This window comes from Pyrenophora tritici-repentis, chromosome 4, assembly GCF_003171515.1.
Source record: "Pyrenophora tritici-repentis strain M4 chromosome 4, whole genome shotgun sequence".
NCBI classification, from domain to species: domain Eukaryota; kingdom Fungi; phylum Ascomycota; class Dothideomycetes; order Pleosporales; family Pleosporaceae; genus Pyrenophora; species Pyrenophora tritici-repentis.
This window is the reverse complement of record NC_089393.1, coordinates 2,103,855-2,118,185: the sequence shown is the minus strand read 5'-3', so window position 1 is coordinate 2,118,185 and position 14,331 is coordinate 2,103,855. Positions and strand designations below refer to the sequence as shown.

The 14,331-nt window shown below is 52.6% G+C and overlaps 5 protein-coding genes across 5 annotated transcripts; 2 read left to right on the top strand and 3 right to left on the bottom strand.

The window, feature by feature from the left end:
• Positions 1-238: 238 nt before the first annotated feature.
• PtrM4_095920 (PotE, Amino acid transporter) lies at positions 239-2,174 on the top strand (the record flags this gene model as incomplete). Its single annotated transcript, XM_001934020.1, has 2 exons — positions 239-1,267; positions 1,317-2,174. 2 exons carry the CDS (start codon positions 239-241, stop codon positions 2,172-2,174), a joined length of 1,887 nt encoding a protein of 628 aa, XP_001934055.1.
• A 2,011-nt stretch (positions 2,175-4,185) lies between these two features.
• PtrM4_095910 (Atrophin-1 multi-domain protein) lies at positions 4,186-6,016 on the bottom strand (the record flags this gene model as incomplete). The annotated part of the gene is made up of 3 exons (XM_001934021.2): positions 4,186-5,529; positions 5,574-5,950; positions 6,001-6,016. 3 exons carry the CDS (start codon positions 6,014-6,016, stop codon positions 4,186-4,188), a joined length of 1,737 nt encoding a protein of 578 aa, XP_001934056.2.
• Positions 6,017-8,359: 2,343 nt separating this feature from the next.
• On the bottom strand, positions 8,360-9,825 carry PtrM4_095900 (SerC, Phosphoserine aminotransferase; the record flags this gene model as incomplete). Its single annotated transcript, XM_066107161.1, has 2 exons — positions 8,360-8,430; positions 8,619-9,825. 2 exons carry the CDS (start codon positions 9,823-9,825, stop codon positions 8,360-8,362), a joined length of 1,278 nt encoding a protein of 425 aa, XP_065962829.1.
• A 437-nt stretch (positions 9,826-10,262) lies between these two features.
• On the top strand, positions 10,263-12,826 carry PtrM4_095890 (AcnA, Aconitase A; the record flags this gene model as incomplete). Its single annotated transcript, XM_001934023.2, has 2 exons — positions 10,263-10,313; positions 10,364-12,826. 2 exons carry the CDS (start codon positions 10,263-10,265, stop codon positions 12,824-12,826), a joined length of 2,514 nt encoding a protein of 837 aa, XP_001934058.1.
• A 155-nt stretch (positions 12,827-12,981) lies between these two features.
• On the bottom strand, positions 12,982-13,668 carry PtrM4_095880 (DUF605 multi-domain protein; the record flags this gene model as incomplete). The annotated part of the gene is made up of 1 exon (XM_001934024.2): positions 12,982-13,668. One exon carries the CDS (start codon positions 13,666-13,668, stop codon positions 12,982-12,984), a length of 687 nt encoding a protein of 228 aa, XP_001934059.2.
• Positions 13,669-14,331: the final 663 nt, after the last annotated feature.

Below are 14,331 nucleotides of genomic sequence, written 5' to 3'. Positions count from 1 at the left end.
ACAATTTTTGGAGTGAAGGCCTAGCGCCAATCCGGGAGCTAGTCCCATGACGGCATAGGAGCCGTCTGTTTCAACGAGTGCAGGCAAGCTTCACCATTCACTTACTTACAGCAGCCTCGAATGTTAGGGAAAGGGTGCTGGATCCTACCCCTATAAACTAAGACATCCTAATCTCATATATACTTCACATGGCTGTCCGGTAGCGCTGCGCAGTCACCCCTCAGTCCCCCTCCCAACCATGGCCGGTCGCTACTCCAACCTGCCACCGCCGCCGACCCGCGACTCGCTCGAACTCGCCTCGCTGGCCTCGTCGTCGCATCCGTCGCGACGGACTTCGGAGGAATCTTCTTCCTCAGGCGCGCCATCTTCGCGCCGACTGTCTTTTGACGACGAAGACCCCTTGTCTGAGTTGAATCCAGCCGGCCATGATGCGAATAGACCACGGCATAAGCACAATCGCTCGTATAGCGTGACGTCCGCCTTTGACTTTGCGCCTAACCTATTCCCGCTCTCTAGCACAGCACAAGGATACACAGCTTTGGGCGCGCCATCGAATCCAGCTTTGGACCCATCGAATGCGCTTAATGGCGGCTCATTGGAGAGGAACAAGAGTTTAACATATCTCAATGGGTTATCGCTAGTCATTGGACTTATCATAGGAAGTGGCATCTTCTCTTCGCCGTCGCAAGTCAACAAGAATGCTGGCTCGCCTGGCGCGTCACTGCTGGTCTGGGTGGTAGCTGGTATCCTGGCCTGGACAGGTGCTGCAAGCTATGCGGAGCTCGGAGGAGCCATACCGCTGAACGGCGGTGCTCAGGTCTATTTGTCCAAGATATTTGGAGAGTGGGCAGGTTTCTTGTTCACATGGTGTGCAGTCATGGTGCTCAAGCCGGGCTCGGCAGCCATCATAGCAATCATTTTTGGAGAATATTTGGTGCGCGCGATAATCGGGGCCGAGGCTGTGGATGCGAGTACGTGGTTGAACAAGAGCGTGGCTTTGGTGGGACTCGTCTTTGTCACCCTCCTCAACTGCGTATCCACAAAGCTGGGCACGAGGAGCGCTGATATCTTCATGTTTCTCAAGTTCTTCGCATTGCTGGGAGTAACAGTAATCGGTATCGTCGTCGCCGCCACTGGTTTTTCATACAAGGGCGATGCGAATAAAGACTGGAAAGACCGCGGCTGGTTCGACGGCACCAGCGAGAACGTCAGCAACTGGGCGGTGGCGCTGTATGCTGGCCTATGGGCGTTTGATGGCTGGGACAATGTACGCCAAAATCATCTTGCAGGCCGTTGATCATCACTGACATATACAGGTCAACTATGTCACCGCCGAGTTCAAGAACCCTACCCGCGACCTACCCCGCGTAATTCACACGTCCCTGCCGCTCGTCATACTCTGCTACCTTCTAGCAAACGTATCATACTTCCTCGTGCTTCCCACATCCATCATCGAGTCGTCGAATACTGTTGCTGTGGCCTTTGGATCGCAGGTCTTCGGGCCTGTTGGCTCCCTTATACTCGCCCTGTTTGTGTCGGGATCATGTTTCGGTGCGCTGAATGCAACTACCTTCACTTCTGGTCGCCTTGTGTACGCAGCAGGAAAAGAAGGCTATCTGCCCTCGTTATTCGGAAACATTGGGCTTGGAAAGAATCATCGTGCCATACGGTTGCACAGTATGAATGCAAACCAAGGAAAGAGCAAGATATCTAGTAAGCTAGTAAGCTGGTTTGCAGATGAAGATGCGGGCTTCTTCTTTACACCCATATCCGCCATGGTACTCAATGCCACACTCACGGCCGTCTACATTGTGGTCGGATCTTTCGATACACTCGTTACCTTTTACGGCGTCGCTGGATACGCCTTCTACTTCCAAACTGTGCTCGGCCTCATTATCCTACGAGTCCGCGAACCAGATCTAGAAAGGCCATACAAGACCTGGATCACCACACCCATCATTTTCTGCTGCGTCAGCTTATTCCTACTCTCTCGAGCCGTCTTCGCCGAGCCACTCCAAACGCTCCTCGTCGTCGCATTCATGGTTGTAGGCCTAGTAATCTGGTTTGCATGGGTAGGCCGTCGTCGAGGTCAAGAAAGGAATAAATTCCGCATGCCCGACGAAACAAACGAGAAAGTAGGCTGGAAATTCTGGCAACGATGGAGAAGATCATGAGAAGCACACTCTCCGTAGCCAGCAAAATCAAACAAACAACGAAAGAAAGCATGTTTTGAAAATCAAAGATACATATACACTTGTAGCACAACGACCATGAAGAAACGAACACAGACCCAACACAGGTGTCACATGCACATGCCATCGTTTCCACGCCCGCACACCCGCCCCGCTGTCGCCGATGCCGCGCATGCAACTGAATCGTATCGTAGCTGTCAGTCCAGCAATGGCAATCGGTCATCGGAATCGCCGTCGCACCAATGCACACAATCAGCATCTACAACACATTGCCACAATCGGCTTTACTCTCCAACCCACTCATAACCACCCCTCCCCCGGTCCCGCGACGGACCCTAGTATCGTTCTCGAAGCACCACCATAGCCATCACCCTTCTTTTCCCTTGTGCTCTTTTAGCGCCATGTCTCGCCAACATGACAAACCGCGCAAAACAGGCATGTATCCTAGTAAAGTGTTACATGGAAGTGCCGAGCCCTGATTCGAGCAGGTGTTTGGTTTGCAAGGGTTGGTGGGGAGGGGGGTGTAACGCATGAATCTTTTGGAGGGCAGGGGGGCGGCTGGGGGTGCTAGGGGGGAAAGGTAAGGCTGTGCAGGAACTGGTTTGGAAGGTTGCGGGGATTGTGGCTGTGTGTGTGTCGTAGGAGGAGGAGAAAGTGGTGGTGGTGGACGGGAGGCTGAGGCTGGATTAGGGTGGTGGTGGAGTTTTATGCTCCGAGATGCATGGCGATCATGCTGCGGGTGGGAAAGAGAAAGGAAAGGAAAGGAACGTGGGTGAGGCGGTACTCGGAGTAAAAGACTGTTTTGCTTATTTTGAGGTCTAGAAGCGGGTAGTGCAGAAATGAAGGAAAAAGGAAAGTAAATTGTTAGTAATAACTTCATCCTGCTTTCTTTCTGACAACCGGCATTGACCATCACAAGTCATGAACCGATGGTGTCAATGACTGAGTCATAGAATACATCACTCCACCAACAGCCACACATCCCTTTTGCAGTAATCACAACGAGCACCAAGCAACGAAACACGCAGGATCGGATCACCGGGTTTTGTTTTTAGTTTTATATCCTTTACGTTATTCTGGTCTTTGAGCCCCATTCTTTCGGAACGAAGAGGAGAGAAAGAGAGATATAGAAAGAAAGAGGCTCTTGCTATAGTTATGCTATTTCTAAATAAAAATGAGGATGACGAGGTGATGGACAACAGGCTATACACATACAAAGAGGTGGGGGCCTACCTACACAGCATCCCACACTGGCTTCCTCCCACAGATAGAGAGATACAGAGATAATTAACAGGCTCGATTGTGCGAGCCGTGAAAAAAAATGAGACTGAAGAAGAAGAAAAGCGAAGATTTGTGGCGAGAGACAAGGTAGAAAAGTGTATGTGTATATGTGTGTGCTTGGTGAGGAGGAGAGAGGGGGGGGATGGGTATAAAGAGTGAGATGTTCGTTGTTGCTGAGCCAATCCGGGGCGCGTTTTTGGAGGATATAGTGCGCAGCACCAAAAGCTTCGTGAATGATAAAGAAAATGATCGTAGTCGTAAGCGACGTTACAGAGGGCATGAACAGAGAGGACAGAGACAGGCAGATAGACAAGAGTCAAAAAGTTCCCATAACAAACCACCGATGCCGTCATTCGCAGGCAAGCCCGGGATAATGCCAAGTAAAAAGTAGACAAGACCGACAGGACCCGGGTCGGGGTAGGTAGTTTGGGAACAAGTCGACGTGGTCTGTGCACTCGCGTCGCAGGATAATACTGCCCTCAAGGAAGATGAAACCGAACCGTAACGCCTTTGTGGGTATTTGCCCAGACACCGAACCGACCAACATGACATTTGTAACCCATACCCTGGGTCCTAATTTCCTGCCTCTCAATCCCAGTTTAAATCGTACATAGTAGTAACAGCGGCTCTCGCCAATTCCGGTCTAGAAGTAGAATAGGACAAAGCACGTGGTCTGGTGTTTCATGCGTGGCGCCTCAGTCAGGCGAAACGCTCAGATCCAGCCGTTGGGTGGCGGACTCCGCGACATCGTGCCTGCACCTAGGGGTATCCGTGCTGTCGGTGATGGTGCTGCGTGGCCTCCGCTGTTTGATCGTGCGAGGCTGTTGGTTGACGACGATGGTGTAGCGGGTTGGGACGCTGTCTTGGGAGAGGCGACTGCGGTGACGGGAGAGACTGGGTTCATCCGGAGTCCGCTGATGCAAGCTGGCTTGGGAATAGCTGGCGATAACATCGCAGGGGAGGGCATAGCGGCCTGTGTTGGGGTAACGGCTTGTGGAGCCGGCACTGGCGCTTCTGCGGATGGTGGTGGGGCGGGTAGTACCTTCTCACGTTGAGCCTTGAGGTACTCACTGCTGTTGACGACTGGTACGAGAGGGAATGCTGGGGTCCGATTGGGGCTGTTGGCCCTTGGTCGGGTTACGGGAGATGGTGGGACATATGTGCCGGGGCTGAGCGTCTCTAATGACGATGTCTCTGCTGGAGGTCCCTGGATTGGAAGCTCTAGCGATGTATCACTATCGTCGGTATTACCCCGCTTTGGTGGCTGCGGGCGCTCATTACCATTGTACTTGCCTGTACCAAGCGTGGCGGGTGCTATTGAGAAACGAAGACCAATCTGAACAGTCGCGCTGCTATCGGTGCTTTGCATACGTGAGTGTCCAGAGGCAAAGGGTAGCTTTGGCTTGGTCAGGAAGTCGAACGCGTCGCTAACATTGGTAACTGATGTGACTGAGCCCCGTCGAGTGAAGCGTCGCATAGCGAGCTTGGATACTGAGGTGGTTTCTTGCGCAGCCTTCGGGTCGTAGACGGTAGGAGGAAGGCGAGGTACTTCTTCAGCTCGTGTGGGAAAGAGAGAGTAGCTCTCCTTGCGTGCGTGGCCAGATAATTTGGCGTCAGTGTCTTTCATAGGGGGCAGTGGCCATTGTGTAGGGTCGATTGGGGTGCCGGGCTTGGTGGATGCTGGCGACAAAGCACGCTTGGGTCGTTCAAAGTATTCGGGATCGAAGTCTGTACGGTTCTTCTCGGGTCCAACATCAATCAGACCCTGTCGGCTGTCCAAGCGGCGAGTTGTTTGCAGATCCATTGGTGCGCTGATTTGCATCTCCAAGTCACTAGGGCCGAAGAATCGAAGCTTTGGGCGTTTTTGGTTTGGGGTGGAGTTGATCTCATCGATGGGACGAATGACCATTCGCGTTGCGTTTGTTCGTAGGAAGAGGTGGAAGAAGGTGATGACCATGCCCGAGGAGAAGAGCGAGATTTCGGCAATGCGAGAGGCGGCTAGCGCTTGCATAAAGTCCCGTTGAAGAGACTGGATCTCGACAGGGAGGACGAGAGCCTAGGATTGTTAGATGTGAAGTTGGAAAAGAGTGCCGCACTCACATAGATCAATGCAGCTACTAACAAGAAGTAGGTCATACGTGAAGCCGAAATACGCTCGTTGGGGTCCAAGCCGGGAGTTCTCATGAGCTGGATACTGATGAGAGCGGCGACTGCCAATAAGCAAAAGACCATGACAGCAAGTATGATCATCATCAGAAAGTCGTAACGCATAGGAAACCAGATGAGACTGCCGAAGCAAGTATTGGACATTGGCCATGCGACAGTCGGCATCCAGGTAAGTAAAAGCATAAACGACACCACAGCAATACAGATTGTCGTGTTCCACTTGCCACGGGGGGCAAAACGTTCGCGCTTGAAGGCCCTGACGACTACTTCGATACCAAAAACCAGCGTGATGTATCCGACCAGGAATATAGCTGTAATGGTCAGCCTCTCCGCCAAAAAATACCAGTCCAACTGCACATACCGGGAAAAGTAATCATGGAAAGCCCACGACAACTTCTAGAAAATACACTATTAAGGGTAGTGCTCTGCACTGATACGAAGATGACCTGTTGTAGAACGGCACCGCAGGCCAGGGCAAGCGGAAAGGTCTCGGCAGGGTGAACATTGTGAAGAGCGTTGAACCTTCTTTCATGTATTAGCCATGTACAACTCCTCTTTCATATTGAGCTTACTTCTTCTTGGGCAAGACCTGCAGTGCTGCAGCTCGACGCGCGTCAGAAACAATGCGATGGACCGTCAGCAACGTCAAAGCAAGGCTAAATGCTCCGAGGGTGAGATGCGTAGACCGGAGTGTTTGGACTTGTTGGAGTTGTAGACTGGCGATGAGGGTCCTGGTCGCATTCGACTGCATCCAGGGACCATTTCGAGCCGCGGAAGCATTGAGGGTCAAGTTAAAGTGCGATCGGGCATCGAGCTGCGGAAAGTGAGTGGCCCATGATTCCATTGTGCCAACTCCGGTTACAAGAGGTGAAGAAGGGAAGTAATTGTCTCGCTGGTAACCAGCAGCGGCTGAAGAAAGAAAATCGACTAGGTATTCATGGAGACTGTTTGATTGACGTCGTAAACGAAGGAGTAAGCCAGCTCAGCGTCAAGGAAGAAATCTACCTAAGCCTGCCAGCAGAGCAATAACAAAAGAAGGGGAAAAAAGAGCGTGGGCATTAGACGTAGGAGACGGAGACAGGTATGAGACTCCAAACGGTATATGACAAAACCAGCGGGCGGTAACCAGCAGCACATGGTTTCGGAACAGCGGTCCTGAGGCGTCTGTCCGGTCATTCGCTGAGAGGGCTACGCATTGGCATGCTTCCAGTCTGTCCATATTACGGGTCGATTCCCCCAGCAGTGGAAGAAAGTGGGGTTTCAACCTCATGCGAGCCACACGCATGCTGGGTAGCCCGGGCAGCGGAGCCTGGAGATCCGTACAGACATGGTGACGCCCTGCCCTGACCGGCTACCATGGACGAGCGGCTGAGCAACTGGTCACGTTCTGGCTATTGCCATTGTCTTGACCAGGTTGCCCAAGACGTCATTGCCTAGAATTGCCGTGGTGCGGTCGCCGCTCCCGCAGCGTGCGTATGAGATGCTACCGGCCGTCCTCGTCCGCGGCGCCAGCATCTTCCGTCGACATTCGTTGTTTTGTTCAGAGCGGCACGATCTCTTCACGCATGTTTCTATACTTGGCCTACCATCAAGTCGTGAAGCGTGGAAGCGCTGGTGTAGACGGTTGGCACAGAGTCGTTGGTCGTGAGGTCGAGGTGGTCAGACTAGAGTTCTGATGCTTGCTGGGTTTAGACTGTGCCGCAGATCCTCGCTTCAGCCCTGTCCGAGACACTGTGAACGCCAGAACCCCGGTCACCACAACCGTTGCCTCGAAGGGCCTGTAGCCGCATGACACAAGGCGCAGCGAGTCTGGCTAGTCAAACCTATAAAGCAATATATTATGGCAGCGGCAGACGATGGGTAACCCCACGAGCCGCAGCCACACTAGGCGTAGCGCTGGACATGACTTGTCATGCCGGACTTGTAGAAGAGAGTCGAAAGACTGTGAGATTGCAGGATAGAGAGAACTGTCCGAGTACAATCCGGGAGCCTCCCGTTCCAGCAGATCGGATTGCCTATCGATATTGCTATCCTGACTTCCGCCACGGCTGATCTGCCCGACCTTCTAGACCCAAGGTTCGCTTAGTGATGGGCAAGTTGTTGGCGCCGACGGCACACGGTTAAGTAGTGTGCCCAGGTGTTGGCAAAATACGTTCGCACGTAGCGTCTTGCGACGATCATACATGCAAAGACCAGAGTGATAGGCCATCTCGCAGCCGCCAAAAGCCTTGGAGCGGTTACATTGCAATCCTCTAATCATCATAGGAAATGACTCCTCGATACGTCGCTTACTCGTGATATGATCTCGTGAAGCAATGAAGTCGAAACTGATCTGATAGACTTACTGTAAGTGGTAATGCACGATGTCCAACGAGCGTCTTATGCCATTGATTAAGTTTCGAGAATATCAAGGCACTTCCTAACCATTTTCGTTTCCACCATCCACGCGTACATGACATGGATTATCAAAAGAAAGCATGCCTCAGACTATTTTCCGCTAATGCCAGCAGCAGATTAGGTGACTGCAAGTAACTGCAGGCCATTTGGGGGTGCGGCACCGGGGAAAAGTAGAATCATCAAGAAAGCATGGATTGAATTTGTATTCTATAGTGTTATGGCATTGTATTGGACGATCCAGGTAGGTCAAGAATCCTTTCTTTTGGATGGGAGCGATACAGCCTGCCCGCGATGTGACTTGAAGCGCTTTCTTGCAGTGACACTTACGTCGATGTTGCGTACTCGTCAAGATACGAAACAAGCAGCTTTGCGCCATCGAGCGAGACCGCATTATCTGGGGCACAAAGAACGTTAGCCTTGGATGTCCGGGTGACCCTTCGCTAGGCCAAATGCTGGTCCAAGTACATCGACCCGCCTGCGCTAGTATATGAGTACAGGCGAGCATGCCCCCGTAAGGCTCTCGATCCAGCCTCGACGCATGACAGATGACAGGATGAACAAGATGGAATTGTGAGAGCTTACAGTTGCTAGCGCGAATACCACCTACGCTTCGGTGGCCCTTCAGACCCAATAGGCCCTTCTTCTCCGCGCCCACAAGGAACGCTTTCTCTTTGTCTGTATCCCCACCGTGGACTCGAAAACAAATGTTCATTCTGCTGCGGGCGGACTTGTCTGGAACGACCCGATAGACGTCCGGGTACTTCTCCAGCGTATCGTAGATGAGCCGAGCCTTTTCGTTGGAGACTTCTTCCTGACCACCTATGCGCTTGGCGCCATACGAGTTGACGAGCCCAGACATGACTTGGCCAGCGACCCAAACGTCAAATATCGGCAAAGTATTATATAATGAGTTGTTTTTGGCGATAGTAGGGTAGTCGAGCACAATGGGGCCGACTGCCAAGTTCAGCTCTCTCAGCAGATCAGGCGAGGCAGGGGTAGAATGTGGCGGAAGGAGCGACTTCCGCATGATGACGATAGCAATTCCAGTGTTGCCAATGTTCTTCTGGGCACCGCCAAAGATGATTGCATACTTGCTCACGTCGATTTTGCGGGAAATGAAGTTGGACGACATGTCGGCACAGACCAGTGGCGCGTCTTCACCCTCGAGGCTTTGTGGGAAAGACGGGAACTCGACACCATCTACAGTTTCGTTGTCGCAGTAGTAGACGAAGGCAGGGCCCCCGTTGGTGCGAGGTGTCAGATTCCACTCGCTTTCTGGAGCAATCTTGCCAAATTTGCCGTCGTTGATCTTGCGCGAGTCGGTGGCTACATTGACGTGTTTCGCTCCCACGAGCCGTGCAGCCTCCTGCGAAGCCTTGAGTGACCATGAGCCGGTAACCAGGTAGTCGATTTTGAGCTCCTCGTCCACGACCTTGCGAAGCCTCTTCAGTACCTCGTCCTTGTCGTCGCCCACCTCTTTGGCAATTTGTGCGCGCTTCTTCTCTACCCATATCGAGACGAGATTGTAAACGGTGGCACTGAACTCGCCGCTACCGCCGCTCTGCAGGAAGAGGATTTCGTAGTCACCAGGAATCTCCAGCAGATGGCTGAGCGCCTTCTTGGTGTCATCCAGAATCTCATTGGCTTCGGGAGAGCGATGAGAGATTTCGCAAAGGCCAATGCCCTTGTCTTTGTAGTTCAGCAACGCCTGTGAGGCCCTCTCGAGCACCTCGGTGGGGAGGGGTGCGGGGCCAGCCCCAAAGTAGTTGACGTCTGAGCGATTGACCATGATGAAATTAACAGGTCTTGGAGATTAGTAGTACAGAGGTATAGGTAGCAATGAAAGATGTTGGAGAGAAAGTGAGCAAAGAGGGGCGATATGTATGGTGCAAGTCTACTCAGGTCGCGTCATACGAATGACTCCAAAGTCAGCCTCTCTTCAACCGTATATCCGATCTCGGGCTAGCATGCAATCTGAAATTTGCTGCGTGACGCTTATGTTCTCATTGCACCGGAAACATAGCAGCCATCGCTCTTGCAGTATCACCCGCGTGGGTGTAGTATGTATTAGGTGAAGCAATTGAGCGCGCCCGGTAGTCGTCCAATGGCAAGTGCAGCAGATCCGATGACGCCGGCCGGTGTCGGTGCGAGACAATTTTGGCCGGAATTCTGGGGAAGGCCCATCTTACGTGCAAACCCAACGTTGCCATTTAAGCACAAGCAATCATGGCAATGTCGCTCAGGGCAGCCCGGCTCCTGGGTCGCAGGCAGATAGCAGTATGTGCAAAGGCTTGGGCTTCTGCAATGACGTCTAACATCACATGTAGGCTCCTCGAGCGAGCTTAGTATTTCGCGCCGCCGTATCGCAGTCGCCTCGCACATATCTGACTCCACGAACCTTTGTCACCACGACGGTCCGACGTGATGCACAGGATGTTTTTCCTTCAATGAAGGAGAGCCCTGCTGCGAGCTTCCTTTCGTCCCTCAACGAGACGCCGAAAATACCACAGACTCTCACCGAGAAGATTGTGCAGCGACACGCAGTAGGTGTTGCGCAGGGCAAAATATTGCGATCGGGCGACTATGTGACTTTGCAACCGCACAAATGCATGACACATGACAATTCATGGCCCGTGGCTCTCAAGTTCATGGGTATTGGCGCCACCAAGATCAATGACCCCAAGCAAATCGTAATGACGCTTGACCATGATGTACAAAACAAGACAGAGAAGAACCTGAAGAAATACAGTCAGATTGAGGAATTTGCTAAGAAGCAAGACGTCGTCTTCTACCCTGCTGGACGCGGCATTGGACATCAAATCATGGTCGAGGAGGGCTACGCCTGGCCTGGAACATTGGCTGTGGCTTCCGACAGTCATTCCAACATGTACGGTGGCATCGGATGTCTGGGTACTCCTGTAGTCCGAACCGACGCTGCAAGTATTTGGGCGACGGGCAAGACATGGTGGCAAATACCTCCTGTCGCAAAGGTCACCCTCAACGGCAAGATGCCCCAAGGTGTGACCGGCAAAGATGTCATTGTAGCTCTGGCCGGACTGTTCAACAAGGATGAGGTTCTCAACCACGCAATCGAGTTTACCGGAACCGATGAGACTCTCGGCAGTATCCCGGTTGATGACCGCCTTACCATTGCGAACATGACCACTGAATGGGGTGCTCTTACTGGTCTGTTTCCCATCGACTCTGTCCTCCATGGCTGGTTAAGGGCAAGAGCTACTCTCGCAGCCATGGGAGAAGGACAAACCAAAGATCACCACCAGCAACAGTTTGTCCACGAGCGCATCGACAAACTTTTCACTGCAACCGGTATCGTTGGAGAAAAGTTGGGCCACATCTTCAAGCCTGCCTTGGCAGCGGACAAGGGCGCTGTATATGCCAAAGAGCTCTTCTTAGATCTTTCCACTCTGTCACCATACGTTTCCGGCCCAAACTCTGTCAAGGTCGCTACACCCCTGCTCGAACTACAAAGCCAAAACATCCCGATCAACAAAGCTTATCTTGTGTCATGCACGAACTCGCGTGCCTCTGACATCGCCGCAGCTGCAAATGTCTTCAAGGATGCAGCTGTTCTCAACGGTGGCAAGATCCCCAAGATCCCAGATCACGTAAACTTCTACATTGCTGCTGCATCTATCCCGGAGCAAAAGGCGGCCGAGGAAGCAGGCGATTGGCAGATTCTCCTCGAAGCAGGTGCTCAGCCCTTACCTTCTGGTTGCGGTCCGTGTATCGGCCTGGGTACAGGTCTCCTTGAACCCGGCGAGGTTGGTATCAGTGCTAGCAACCGTAACTTCAAGGGCCGTATGGGGTCTCCTGACGCAAAGGCATACCTCGCCAGTCCCGAGGTTGTTGCAGCTAGTGCTTTGTCTGGCACGATCTCTGGGCCAGGATGGTATGAAGCTCCCGAGGGCTATGAGGGTGTCCGACGAGGAGAAGGCGATGGCATTCCAGCAGAAGAGCGTATGATGACTATCGAAGATATGCTTGAGAAGGCTATCAAGGATGCTGAGGCTGCTATCGACACCTTCGGCAGCGATTCTTCCGAAACCCAATCCGTCACTCCGCCCACATCAGATGCCGAGACCTTGACTGAGATCCTCCCGGGCTTCCCCGAAAAGATCAGCGGCGAGATTGTCTTCTGCGACGCAGACAACATCAATACCGATGGTATCTATCCCGGCAAATACACGTACCAAGATGATGTGACCAGGGAGAAGATGGCTGAAGTGTGCATGGAGAACTACGATCCTAGCTTTGGTCAAATGGCAAAGGCAGGTGATATTCTTGTATCAGGCTTCAACTTTGGCTGCGGTAGCAGCCGTGAACAAGCTGCAACCGCTATCCTGGCTAAGGGCATTCCGCTAGTGGTTGCCGGCAGCTTTGGCAACATCTTTAGCAGGAACAGCATCAACAACGCCCTTATGGGTGTCGAGGTACCCAAGCTAGCCAACCGTCTCCGCGAGGCCTTTTCCTCCAAAGATGCTTCTTCATCACAGCAAGCCATCAAGGAGCCTTCAAACAACCGCGAATCGCTTGATTCGCCACCACCCGCAGCCGCAGCCCAGCCTACCCAGGCTAAGCAACTGACCCGCCGCACTGGCTGGACTTTAGAATGGGATGTTCGCAGGAGCACTGTCTCTGTTCAGGAAGGTCCCAATGGCTCCAAGTGGAACGTCAAGGTCGGTGAGCTGCCACCCAACGTTCAAGAAATCATCGCCCTTGGCGGCCTGGAGAACTGGGTCAAGAAGGAGATTGGCAGTCCTCCATCATGAGCGGGACGAGAGCTTGTAAAAGTTTTTTATACCCACTTTGAAATGCATGGCCGGCGTTCTTGATGGTTGATACAATACATAGTAACTGAGGGAAAGAAGAAACTTCATGTGCTACACTTTCGCACGACGTGGGATTCCAAGATGTTTCTTCTATGTCATCTCATGTACACAGGCATCCCCTTCTCCCACCCCTTCACCCTACAACAATGCCACGTATCCGTCCCACTCGTCCCCTGCGCCGCACCACTCTTCTGATCAATACTCGCATACACCCCCCACCCCTCCGCCTCCAGCATCTCCACCAGCACAATCAACAGCTCCCTAACACGCATTGTCGTCGTCCCAGTCGCCTGCCACGGATGTCCCACGAGTTTAAACTCCCAAATCCCCTCCGCATACTCCCCTTGCCCCTTGACCCACTCCTCACCGCTGCCGCCCAACCTCGCCTCCAACTCCGCATACAACGACGCCGGCGCATCAACAAACCGCAACCGATCCTGTCGACTAAACGCCACACAGCACCATTCGTGCTCCGGCGGCGCGGGGCTCTGGTACCGGAAGACGAGTGTATCTTTATCCGTTGCTGTCTTTGTGATATCAGTGTTGAGTGTTAGGATCCAGCCGTTGGAATGTAGGGTCGATAGTAGTGCTTTCATTAGACGACGGGCTTGTGCTGCTTCTTGGCCGTAGCCGCGCCAGGGGTAGCCGTTTAGTTTGATCTCGTGTGAGGTGGCGTAGGGTCGCTCTTGTTGGATACCGGGAGGCCAGTGGGCAAGGATTGTGGCGGTGCAGGTTGTTAGGATGGGGGCGGGGAAGCGGAGGAAGCGGAGGCGGTCTTCCATGTGGAGGGAGAGGGAGGCGAAGGTTGTTTGGGAGGGGGACGTGTAGGCGGGAGGTGGAGTGGGGCGGGAGAAGCTGGTAGTTGAGGTTGTGGAGTCTTGTTTTGAGTGGCCTGAAGGGGATTTTCCACGGAGTTTGTCGAACATGGTGATGTTTTAATGTAGAGTTCTTTCGTTGAGGGTTGCCGGTATGGGGTTCGTGTTGTGGTGTCGCTACTTGGCGGGGAGATGATGATAAGCTCATTCTGACTGCACGCCTGATGTTTAGCCTGGAATATTAGTCGCAAATCTCGGGACTTAGTTGTGCATTCGGAAGATCTTATTTACGCGCCTGTTCGAAGATGGCGGTATTCATACTATTGTAGTCGACCGGGATATGGTTTTCAAACGGTATCTGGCTAATGCAAGTGAGAGTACGTTGCAAAATTCTTGGGCGAACTCTGCTTCTTTTTCAAATCACCAATCTCCCATGTTGTACCCTTGAGAATATGGCTGTACACAATCTAGAGCTGTGAAAGTGCAATGCGCACGCCATGAATGTCAAAAGGCTTGAAAACTGAAAACGTGTCGCATCTTGTCGGTCACTAGGCACAATCGATGTCCTGTTTTTGATAAGGATAGCTGTTTTTCAAAGCCTACGTTTACGAAGAAACAAAGGATATAGAC